The following is an 11840-nucleotide window of genomic DNA, read 5'->3' on the forward strand; positions in this document are numbered from 1 at the left end:
TGGCCGTCGCCTCGCTTCCCCGCATCCTTTTTGGGGTGGTCTCTGTCCGCAGCTACTTCGGGTTAGGGGGTCTGGTGGGGTAGGAGGGCCCTGGCCCTCTGCAGGGAGCGGGTGACGTGCCCAGGGGTGAAGGTTTTAAAGAGTCGGAAACCTCTCGTCTCCTCAGATGCATCACTGTAAGAGATACCGGTCCCCGGAGCAGGAGAGCTACCTGGGACACAGGTGGAAGAGGAAGAGATCTCGTAGCAGAGACTACGAGGGGAGACTGCGATACCCACCCCGGAGGGATCTCTCCAGGAGATCGCGATCGAGAAGGTAAGAGCGGGGTTTGGGCGGGAGGGAGGCACGCCGGTCAGCGGCCGCGCTGGCAGCGGGGAGCGAGCGGGGACGGTTATCTAATAAACCCTCATCCTCGATTCTGATCGTGTTTCAGAGCTAGCGCTGGGTGGTGGCAGCTTTCATTTCCTGACTGCGGATCGGCTTTAAACCTGTAAATCCCAGAGATGGAGGCAAAGGGCTTAATTGCCTGTGCCTTCCCTTACACAATTCTGCCTCTCTATCTAGCCAAAAGTTCTTCCCCAAGCGATGCCTTTAATATTAATGAGGGAGAACAGCCTGCCCTGGAATCGTGTTTCCCAGTTCCAGTGCTGTGGAGGCACTAAAGTCTTTCTCTCCCGACAGCCCGTTTCCTTCTGAAATGATTACAAATCAGATTTCAAGTAACAATCTTTTCCCTCACCTACGCTGTCAGAAGGGATCTGAGCATCGTTAACTGATCTTTCCTGCTTCGCCTCTGGATTTTACCTTTGATCCTGTCTTTGTTCAGCATTTCCACGGGGACAATTAGGTACTGGAAGCGGTGTGGATAAGGCCTCTGATAACAGGAGTTGCGGCGAGGGTTCTGGAACAGAGGAGGGAGCCGCGTGCTGACACGTCGCGGTGTGCGACTGAAATAGGCTGACGGTCCTCGCTGCTTGGTGGTACCGGAGCTGGTGCGGTTCCACTGGTTGAACAGGGCAGGTGGAGCCAGACGGGAGCTGAGTTCATCTTTAAATTCCTGAAATGTTCTACAGATTAATTTCTCTTCTGAGCCTGGCTTTTGTTTACTTGAAGGAAGTGGATTGTGAAATTCGTCTGACACATGATGGGCTTTCCTTTCTTTCATCTGATGGGTTAGGTAGGATGGATTTGGATGAAATCAGGCTTTTGCTGGGTGAAAACCCTCTTGCCCTTCAGTCAGACTGGGAGCCTCTTGTGGGTTCACTGGTCTCCTCTGTGTGGTCTCCTCCTCCTCCTCAAAAGGTTGTTATTTCTGAATCCTCCTCCTTAGAAGTACACACTGAAGGTTCACAAGGGCATGTTTGGAGTCTAGTCTCAGTGTTGGAACAGAGCCGTTGTGGGGGGGGCGTGTTTTGGGTAGTTCGGTGGTGACCTAGAGCCACTCCTGTCTTGGCAGGCAGTTTGAAATGTTATTCTTGGTCCAAAATGAGATGAACCGCCACACGCATATCTGCGTCCCGTTAAGCTGTCAGCGAGAGCGCTAACGAGAGGCGCAAACAACAAAAGCTCCTGTTTCTGGACTGAAGCAGCTGCAGCAGGGTCTTGGTTGGAGAAGCCCTTGCTCTTACTGTCAGTTTGGTACCTACGACAGCATCGACCTGGCCAGGTGTCTGCCCAAAATCCTGCTCTTTACCCTTGGAAAGCCAGCGACGCTGTTCTTATTTCCGAGTGGCAACATCTTCTACCTAAAAAGTGGCTTCTCGCTCAATGACGCATGAAGCAAGGCTTGTAGCGGACACTGTTTTATTAGACCAACTGTTAACAGCTGGGGTGTAGAAGACAGTCATGCTTTTGGGGGTACAAGCAGACCACTGCTAACTGATACCGTTTTTGCACATGGACCCACAGAACAAAAGGCAGGAGTTTCAGAATGGCGGCTCGGGCTTGAGGCGGCTCACAGATACTCTCTAACGAGCGCGGGGCGGAGAGCGCCGCTCTCATCGTTAATGTGCGCACACAGTACCTAAAACTGCGTGAGCTGGTAAATACTCACACAGGGGAGCTTTGCCTGAGGTCTTCTGGCATGTGTACACCGAATGCTTGGTGTTTAGGGGACTCCGGTCCCCGCTGGGATGGTGACTAGGGCACCGCTGCTGCCTTCAGCTCTCGTTTGTTCAAGAACTAATGAGAGTCCTTCCTGGGGGAGGAGAAACGACGTTAGAAAAACACTTGCGTATGGTGGCGGAGGTGGCTCAGATGGAGCTCGGAGTGGGTGGCTTTCCCCCCAGCTCCTTGAAACGTGGGAGTGCCACACCATCTTCTCTTGCAAATTTTCTCCCTTTTTTTTTTTCTTTTTTCTTATCTGAGAAACTTGGCTGAGAAGCGGTCAGCGTTTGAGCCGCAGTGGAGGGGTGGCTCGAAGCTAGGATGCTTGCTGTTGTTTCCCTGCCACCAGGGAGTGGGAGCAAGAGCACTTTGTTTTGGTAGGACTCTGCCTTTTGTGCTTTTCCAGGCTTACAAATGCATTCTTGTTTGCTACAGCCATGACAGGATGCCTTATCACAGGAGATACAGACGGGACAGCGACGCCTACAGATTCGAAGACCGAAGCCCGTCTTTTGGAGAGGACTATTACTCGACCCGCTCGCGAAACTGGCGGCGATCCAGAGGCAGAGAGCAGCACCGTCCAAAGAAGCATCAGCATCACTGCCGGAAACGCAGGACCAGGTCTTGTAGCAGTGCCTCCTCGGTGAGTAGCATCCAGAATGAGTTCAGGATTGCTCAGGGTTTTAACTGTTCTTACCTCCTTCCAGCTCTGAACACTCTGGGTGAGTACCTCTAATCCCATTTTTGTGTTCGTTTTCATGACGTGGAACGTATAGTCCAAAATCTGTGTCTTGTTAAGTGGGAAGCGTTTGTAGCTATTGGTTTTTACCAGCCCAGCCCCTGTAGCCTTAAGCGAGGAAACTAAGCTGTATTCTTTACGGCCGGGGAGGGGATCAGGGAGAGCTTCAAATGGCGCACACGTGACAGGCTGAGGAGGGCGAGCCTTGGCTGCAGGCCAGCCTGGCTGCTGGGGATCGGTCATTGTTCGGGTTTATACATGGCCGGGGCCTCGCTTCTGCGTGCTGCTGCTCGGGGTGGGGGGGGGGGGGTATGCAGCGGTGGTACGGAGCGCGCCTGTGAAGGCACGTCGATTTGACTTCGTGCCAGGATCCCGTTACCAGATGGGATCAATCGGCCTGGTTCTCCCGAGCTGTTAGCCCTCTGGTTATTAACCCCTGTCCCACCCGCACGTAGAAGGCGGCTTCTGCCTACTGAGGATATGCACGTGTCCTCTTAGCCCATTTCCACACGAGTGGAGTCCTTGGATTACAGCTTCTCTGAAAACTTCCCTGTCTTCCACTTCCTTGCCTGAGATATTTCAAGGATTAAAAGGGAGTATTTGGCATCGGGTGGGAAGAGGCCGGTCCCGGGACCGGGAATACCCTGGAAGTGTTGTGAGGGATCAGACCAAATGTCCCCGCTTCACTGCTTCCTGTAAGGAACATTTCCATCTTTCACAAGTTTGTTGCTTTTAAATGTTATTACAACTAAACGACAGAGTCCTGATCCCTGCAGTTATAGTGGATATCTGCAAGGCTGGGAACCTCTGATGGTCTGTTGCTTCCCTCCTTTTATTTCTTTCCAGTTGACTTTTTAATTTTAGTTTGAGAGCGCCAGGGTTACGATGAAAAACGCTCCAGTGCGGTTTACGTGTGTGTGTGCGCGGTGATAATGGTGTGCAGGTTTGGGCTGGCGTGATCTAAATCCTTTGAAGTCTCACAGCTGTCTCAGCTGTCCTCTCTACCTTCTCCTCTGTTTCAGCTGACCTTTTGGGGTTTGATTGTAGCTCACTATTTTGGACTAGCTGGGGGGCGAGGGGCAACAGGAGAGAAGCTCGGGCATGGAAATGTAGAGCTTTGTATTAATTTCTTTGGCTGTAGAGATTGTAACTATTTTTAAGGCTAAAGAGAAAAAGATCAGGAATTAGGGCAGCTTGCTTTGTGGACCCCGGGTCCTTTCGGGAACGTTCGGCTGGTTTTCCAGTAGAAGCTAGCAGTAGCAGGGGTGAATGTGACCTCATACCTTTAGTGGACGCCGGGAGTGGAGCGCCACGCTCCCTGGGGATTAATTTAACTGTCCCGTTCTTAAAGTTCTCCCAGGCTTAAAATTGCATCCTAAGGCTGATATGCAACACCAGGTCTGTTTGCAGCCAGCCAGGCGTATGGATTTAGGATCAGCGTGGTACTCGGTTCTGTCTATTAACCGAGGTACAAAAGAGCAGGCTGCACAGAGGGAGAACTGCTACTCTGGCTTCTGCTGGACGGCTTGTCCGAACCGACAGTTTGTATACCCTTCGTCACGTTTGCCAGCGGAGAAAATGACGTTCTTCTGGCAAAGCCCGCCTTCTTCTCGTGCCTCTGGCAGCCTCCTCCGGTGCTGCGGAGGCAAAAAAAAACTGGCGGGAGACGTGTGCCCAAGCCAAGCCCCCTTAACACCGGAGCTTCCCAGCTGCTGCTTCCCTTCAGAGAAGAGGGGGCACTTCCCTGCCCAAGAGGCGGCGGCACCAGGGGCCGTAGCTAATGCGAGAGTTTTCTTTACATACCTGTAGCTGTTGATTACTTTTCTGTTTTGAAGTTAGTTTGTGTCTTGACGTGTCCCTTGCAATATCCCTATCGTTATATATGCTGTGTGCCTTATGAAATGCTGGGATCTGGAAAATCCAACCAACCGACGCACCGTCGTCTCCACCTTTGAATGACAACACAATCCTGCCGCTCGGAACTGCCCGCTGTGCGCGCTTGGTCGTATGCCGTTTCGGGGGGCGGTGTGTACAGAGAAGCCAACAGAGCAGTAAGCGCAGCAGGAGCGTGGAAGATGACAAGGAAGGCCACCTGGTGTGCAGGATCGGCGATTGGCTTCAAGAGCGATGTACAGCCACCTTTCGTAAAACTTTACCTCTCTACTTTCTATCCCCATGTTAGACGAGATCTCTCGTATTGTACTGGAGGGGTCTCTAGTGTTTTATTGCTTATAAATGGACTGACCAGTAAATTGCCTGAGGCAGACAATAGACACTCGAGTTTTAAAGCGCCTAGCAGCGAGAGACATTTTTTTGCTTTGACATTTTATTGCTGTGAAATTGCAGGACCTCAGCTCTCGCCAAGCCTCTGAAGTTCACGTCCACTCCTGTTTTCTCTCCTAGATGAAATAGTCGGCAGCCTTGGCGAAGGCACTTTTGGCAAAGTGGTGGAGTGCGTGGACCATGCCAGGTGGGCAACTTTCCCTTCCAGATAACTCCTCTGTCCCTTGTGCAACATGCTCACAAGCGTGGCAGGATTAATGCTGCCACTTTTGCCTCGGCCTGAACTCTGCTGGACCAAACTGTTGTTCCACCTGTCACCATGGGAGAGGTTATTTCTCATAGCAAGTGGAAAGGGGCCTGGTTTGTACCCCAGCCCCCCTGAGGTTGCAGGCTGATGTGTTAAGGGAAGCAGGGGAGTTCGTTCAGTGGCCGAGAGCTTCAGCACAGGCGAACTCTGACTGAGGGGTGGGCCAGGCAGCTGAGGAAAAGTGACCTCTTAATCTGCTGGGGTACTTCTCTTTTCATTTCATTTTTTTTAAAACCTCCCCTGTGATTAACACTTGACCTTTTGTCTGGCTTTGAGCCGTGGGGTCAGCTTAGTATAGGAGCTGCTGGGATCTTGTGCCTCCTCAGAAATCTCTCTGGCACGGTTGGAGAGGGGAGGACTGACTTGGTGAGCTTGCAGAGGTGTCTGCGGCCCTCTTTGGAGCGTTACCCAGCAATAGCCTTTCGCTTCAAATTTCCCTGTGGGTACTTCAACCAAGTCAAGCGGCATAAATCTTTGGCAGACCTTGAGAGTGTTGCTGGGACCCAGAAATGACTAAGCCTCTTAACACATGTAACCATGACTGGAGTAACTGCCATGTGCCCTCTCTCTGTGGACTGAGGACATGTGGGCATAGGCTTTTTCTCTGACTCCATCCTCTTCTCTCTTCCCTTACAGAGGCAAATCTCAGGTGGCACTGAAAATCATAAAAAACGTTGGAAAATACCGAGAAGCAGCCAGGCTGGAAATCAACGTCCTGAAAAAAATCAAAGAGAAGGACAAGGAGAACAAGTTGTAAGTTCCTCCAAGGCTTCAGGGTAGTCACTACCATGTTCTTACAGACAAGCGGTTGGCCTGGGCGATGTCCAAAGCAGCACGGGGCTGAGGACTGCAATACCTGCTACTTGCCTCTTAGGTGGGGGAAAACCTGTCTCGTTCCTCTGCGTTTCAGAAAAGAGTCTGTCTCTAGTTCTACTGAACATTTGTTTACTTAAAACATACCAAGTCCTAGTGAGGAAAAATGAACCAAAACTTCTTCTCCAGCAACCACCTGCTGCCTCGCTCCAGCTGGAGATCCCTGTCTAAAGGTGGTTGAGCAGAGTGGGGAGGGGGTGTCTCTTTGGTGTACACAGAGGGATTCCCGTGCTTCTGACTCAGCTGGCTTGGAGCTTTTTGCTCACCAGCCGCTTCTGAAGTAGCCAGCAACTGGGAGAATGACTGTTCTGGCGAGTCCCTGAATGACGGTTAATCCTCCCGTCTTCCTCTCTGCACAGCTTGTGTGTTCTGATGTCAGACTGGTTCAACTTCCACGGCCACATGTGCATTGCCTTTGAGCTTCTGGGCAAGAACACTTTCGAGTTCCTGAAGGAGAATAACTTCCAGCCGTACCCTCTCCCTCAGATCCGGCACATGGCCTACCAGCTCTGCCATGCCTTGAGATGTAAGTCAGCCAGGGCCTGGCTAGCAATGACGTCCCAAAAAGAATGGGTTGGGAGGGAGCTGAGGAGGAGTCAGCGCTTTGATGGGCAGAGATGTACGAGTGCTTCAGTCTGTGGTTCTTACTTTTTTTTTTTCTCTCTCTCTCTCTTCTTCACCACCTGTGCAGTTTTACATGACAACCAGCTGACTCATACTGACCTCAAGCCAGAAAACATCTTGTTTGTCAACTCTGATTTTGACACTCTGTACAATGAGAAAAAGGTGGGTTATGTCCAAAAGAGAAGTGAATAGGCCAGGAGCGTTTCCCTCCCTGTTCCGTACATGCCCCCCAGGGCCTTAAAAGTCTGTTTAGTGGGAACACAGTGGAAGTCAGGCCTCTTCTTTCTCCCATGTTTTCTAAAAGCCCTAAGATGGCTCCAGTCCATGAAATGGAGTGTTCAGCGGCTTTCCTCAGCACTGATCTGAGATGTAAAGAGCTCAGAGCTTCGCAGTTATAATCCTTCTGATTAGTGCAGACATGGCAGTTCTGGGGCCAGAGGACTCCTCTCAAAGCCTAGCTTAATCCTGAACCAGGTACTAGAAGCACTGAGGACTTCTTGTTTGCTTGCAGAGCTGCGAGGAGAAATCCATTCGGAACACAAGCATTCGCGTGGCAGACTTCGGAAGCGCCACCTTCGATCACGAGCACCACACCACTATCGTGGCTACCCGGCACTACCGTCCACCAGAAGTGATTCTGGGTGAGTACTGCTGGGGTTTTCGGGCGTCTGGGATGGGTGGAGGAGAACATTTGTCCCAGGGATGCTGTAGGATGATGCTGTCTAGAGGAAGAGCAGCTTGAGAGCGCTCCAGTTCTTGGGGACAACTCGTTCCATGTATTGCTGCAACACCACCTCCGTGGTCCCAAGGTATCGTATGGAAGGTGTTCACTGATAGCGAAGAGTGCAGAGAGGCGAGGAAAGCCTGTGAGACTCGGGAAGTGCTCACATCAGCTCTAGGGGGAACGTGGAGTCAGCGTAAGTCGAAATGGAATCATCTGGGGGAGACTCGATAGTCCTCTTGCCACTGTGCAGCACTGGAAAGCACACAGATAACTTCTAGGTCTGTCTGCGTGTAATCCCTGCAGTTTCAACAAGGAACTAGTAGAAATCTGGTGAGACTTGTTGGGAGCGCAAAGTTAACTTGATTCTCTTTGCAGAGCTGGGCTGGGCACAGCCATGCGATGTCTGGAGTACTGGCTGCATTCTGTTCGAGTATTATCGCGGCTTCACACTATTCCAGGTATGATTCCAGCAAGAGGCTTTGTACCCTAAGAATCCTTCCTGTGAAAGGAAACGCAGATCAGGCATTAAAAATCAGAAGCTGAGTTTGAAAACAAGGAAAACTCATGGTTTGAGGACTTGGTGCTTTGCTGGAAGGACAAGGTTCAGATCACTTCTGGTTTCTTCACTGTGCCTGTGAAGAATAGAAAAATCAAGAGAGCGAGTAGAGGTGGACAGGAGTTGAGTCATGCCTGACAGAGGCTTGTCTCTTCTTCGCCCGTACTTGTACAGGGGACAGGCATCAGACTTTTGTCATCAGATCTCCCGAGTTCTGATTTAATGCAGCGTTGCTTCTTTCCTTGGCAGACCCATGAGAATCGTGAGCATCTTGTCATGATGGAAAAAATCCTCGGGCCAATTCCATCTCACATGATCCACAAAACTCGGTAAGAACCTGTTCCTGAACACTAGACAGTCCATTTAACTGTTTGTGGCCAATTACTCTGCATACCCCTTCTCTGCCCTATGTGGGTAGAACCATGGGAGGGGTGCGGGAGATGTGCCTGATCACGGGTTTTAGGGGAAATGGGTGAGCTGCTTACATATGGCAGAGATTATAGCGTTGTCATCGAGTTGCACAGGCTGCTGCCTTCCCTCTGCCTGTGCGGGTGAGCTCTTCTGGCTGCGAATGCCTCCTGCGTTGCCTTGGCTGAACACCACCTTTCCTCTCCAGGAAGCAGAAGTATTTCCACAATGGGAACCTGGTATGGGATGAGAACACGTCTGACGGGAGATACGTCCAAGAGAACTGCAAGCCCCTGGGGGTAGGTGCTGCTCGGCGGCTGGTGGAGGGCTGGCTGTGTTGCAAGGCTGAACGGCTCTGCAGTTCCCTTCCCCAGATCAGCGGTGTGGGGCTTTGGGATTTCACAGAGCCCCAAACTTTGCATTTTATGGGTCTGGCTGAAGCCAGACAGGTACTAGGGAATGTGGAGGAATGCTGTACTTCAGGATGGGAGACGGCCATGACCTCACTGTACATCACCAAACGAGGGCTTAGGGTTCAGTGCCTGTCCTAGCGGAGTGCTACACCCCCCTCCCCTCCCCCCTGCCCTTCTCTTTCAGACATACATGCTGCACGACTCGCTGGAGCACGCACAGCTCTTTGACTTGATGAGGAGGATGTTAGAATTCGACCCTTCCCGGAGGATCACATTCTCGGAAGCCCTCCTGCATCCTTTCTTCGCTGGCCTCTCCGCGGAGGAAAGGATGCTGTGCGGTCGAGGCGCCAGCCGGGACCTCAGCAGATGACAGCCGGGGAGGGTGCGATGCCTGCTGGATTTGTACAGCTGGGATCAGTCTAGCCTCTGCAGTTCAGCCCCACTCCCTCTCCTCTCAGAGTTCAGAGGGGCTGGGGCACTGTGACAAGGACCCTGGGTAGGGGAGGGGAAGAAAAGCTACAGTGGAAAGCACAGATTTGTCTATTTATATGTTGTAAAGTTAAAATAAAGTGTTTCTTATTGTTTGATACTTCCCTTGTAGGCAGGTGCAGGGTTCTCTTGCTCCCAGCTTTGCCTTTTCTGCCAAGGAAGATGGAGAAGTTGAAAAATTAACTGGACACTAAGCAGCAGGAACCTCTGCTTCACTGGACAGTAGTGAGGACTGAACTCCCTGGTCTCTGCCCTTGCTCTGCCAAACAGTGTCGAGCAGCAGGAGGGCTTGCTCCAGCTGTGGTGTCAGGCTCTAGAACGATAGCAGACAAATAAATAGCTGCACACGAACAGCACCCATGAATAGTTGCACTTTATTTCAGGACATCCCCCAGTAGCGGCAGGAATTAGTCGTTACAAACATTAGGTCACAAATGGAATACCAAGCAGTGACACAGTGCAGTGATCTTCACATGTTAGTGACCGGAGCAGTGCTCACGGGCGGTTCAGGGTAGAAATTATTTATCTCAAACACAGATAAAGTGTTCCATTCTTCAAATTAACTCTGGCAGCATGGGGGTAGGGGGAGAAGAAGGGACCCAGACCCCTTTCTGGGTCTCTTCAGTGCTCCAGGAGAGCTCACACCTGCACATAAGATGCATCTCACATGGGTGAGGCAAGCACCTCCTCGAGTAAGCCTCTGTATCTGAGGGAAAGTACAGCCAAATATCCAAATTAATCTCCAGAAAGTGAACACACTGTAAAGTTTAACTGTGCTAAACACAACCCAAAGCTGCCTGCCATGCCCAAACCACTCTGCGTGGATAGGGATTGGGAATCCCTTTCGTTATGTGAGGGTTTGTACCCTCCCATTGTGCCACGCTGCTCACTATTACTTTTTTTTGTTTGTCCTTAAACATGGGGAACCCTTAGTGCTTCCTGGAGCTATGCAGCAGTGAGTACAGACCTGATCCCAGCCGCCATCCCTCCAAAAACATCCTGCCCCGGTTCAGCGGCCCACTGGGCACCTAACTTCAGCCAGGGGCGTAGCAGCGCAGAGGCAGAAAAGGACCCTGTGATGAAGCCTGGAGTATTTCTACGCTGCTCGGTGCATACAATCTACAGTTTGATAGCCAAAACCAGGCAAGAAAAGCCCACAGCCTGGCTCAAGGAAAGCAGAAACTGAAAGAGCAAGTTCTTAAGTGAAAATAAGAGGGCTAAAGCTAACACTGTAGTACAGCAAGGACCAAGGGACAGTCATTCACCTTTTTAACCCAGCCGCTGCTCCGCTGGCTAAAGATTAGATGAAGCTGAAACAGCCGAAGAAACAAGAACAGCAGGGGGAAGCCTCGCGTTTCTATTTTAATTAACCAACCGCATTGCTATCCCTTCCCACTGCGGCCGAGTCAGAACCACAGCTTGTTAAATGCCACCACAGTTCTAGCTGAAACACGGTTCACCTGCGGAATAGGTGCTTTGCCTTTCCTAGGGGAGAGGAACCGTTCGAGGGCAGAGCTACACCCTGTCACAGCACTGGCAAGTCACCGAGCCTCCCCGTGCGAGCGCTAAGGCCGCCCGGCGTAAACCGGCGGACGTGGTTCAGTCGTCCAACCCTCAGCGGGGAAAGAAGCTCAGGGGTCCAGACACCGAGAGGGGCAGAGCCCCTCATCCTGCTGAGGTACGTACAGCAAGGTGCAGGCTGTTTGGCAGGGGCAGAGACCTCGGGCGGCTGCAGGGGCGAGCAGCAGGGGCTTCCCCTGTCACTCCACATTTCCAGGCAGTATTAATTACTCAACTGCTTCTTTTCAACCGGGGAAGTCTCTTCCCTCCTCCTTTGGTACGCTTAGCCTTTGTTTTAAGCAGATGAAAGACAAGTGCCCGATGTGGAAATCCTCACCGCTCGGCACACAAGTGGGTCAGTGGGTTTGCTAAGCGGGACTCCAGCTGCTTAGCAGAGCACAGCGACAGAGCAGCTACAACAGTAGGTGACCCAGTCCACAGGGCCCTGCGCTTCAGCCTCAGAGGGGATCCAGCTCCCCTGGAGAAAAGGCACCCTTTGAAGCTCTGAAGCTCACCCAGAAGCCAGAACAGGGCCTGTGCAAGGTTTAGGTACCTGCAGGAGCTCTGGGGACAGGCAAGGTGCCAGAAGAGCAACAGAGCTTCAAGCGCTTCCCCTACTAGTGACATCGGGAGCAAGCAGGGAGCCAAGCACCTCTGCCAGCGCAGGGCCCCTGCCTTGCTCCTCCGAAGGAACAGCTTGCCCTTACAGCGCCTTCTGCATCACTCCAGGTTCAGCACTTCCCTGGGTCGGCTACCGG

The 11840-nt window shown here is 51.9% G+C and overlaps 1 protein-coding gene across 1 annotated transcript; it reads left to right on the plus strand.

The window, feature by feature from the left end:
- Positions 1–165: 165 nt before the first annotated feature.
- Positions 166–9629, plus strand: CLK3 (CDC-like kinase 3). The gene is made up of 12 exons (XM_010297530.1): positions 166–315; positions 2542–2749; positions 4881–4974; positions 5249–5315; positions 6072–6188; positions 6668–6834; positions 7000–7094; positions 7444–7573; positions 8032–8114; positions 8462–8541; positions 8829–8919; positions 9218–9629. Exons 1-12 carry the CDS (start codon positions 167–169, stop codon positions 9401–9403), a joined length of 1467 nt encoding a protein of 488 aa, XP_010295832.1. The 5' UTR covers position 166; the 3' UTR covers positions 9404–9629.
- The last annotated feature ends 2211 nt before the right edge of the window (positions 9630–11840 follow it).

The sequence above is a fragment of the Phaethon lepturus genome, unplaced genomic scaffold (assembly GCF_000687285.1).
Source record: "Phaethon lepturus isolate BGI_N335 unplaced genomic scaffold, ASM68728v1 scaffold52941, whole genome shotgun sequence".
NCBI lineage: Eukaryota > Metazoa > Chordata > Aves > Phaethontiformes > Phaethontidae > Phaethon > Phaethon lepturus.

What these genes read in the sequence shown, in the direction of transcription:
- CLK3 (XM_010297530.1), top strand. Translation starts at nt 167, where the DNA reads ATGCATCACTGTAAGAGATACCGGTCCCCGGAGCAGGAGAGCTACCTG. An exon ending in CTTGTAGCAGTGCCTCCTCG is followed by an intron (nt 2,750 to 4,880) that starts GTGAGTAGCATC and finishes CGGTGTGTACAG; the next exon opens with AGAAGCCAACAGAGCAGTAA. An exon ending in GAGTGCGTGGACCATGCCAG is followed by an intron (nt 5,316 to 6,071) that starts GTGGGCAACTTT and finishes CTTCCCTTACAG; the next exon opens with AGGCAAATCTCAGGTGGCAC.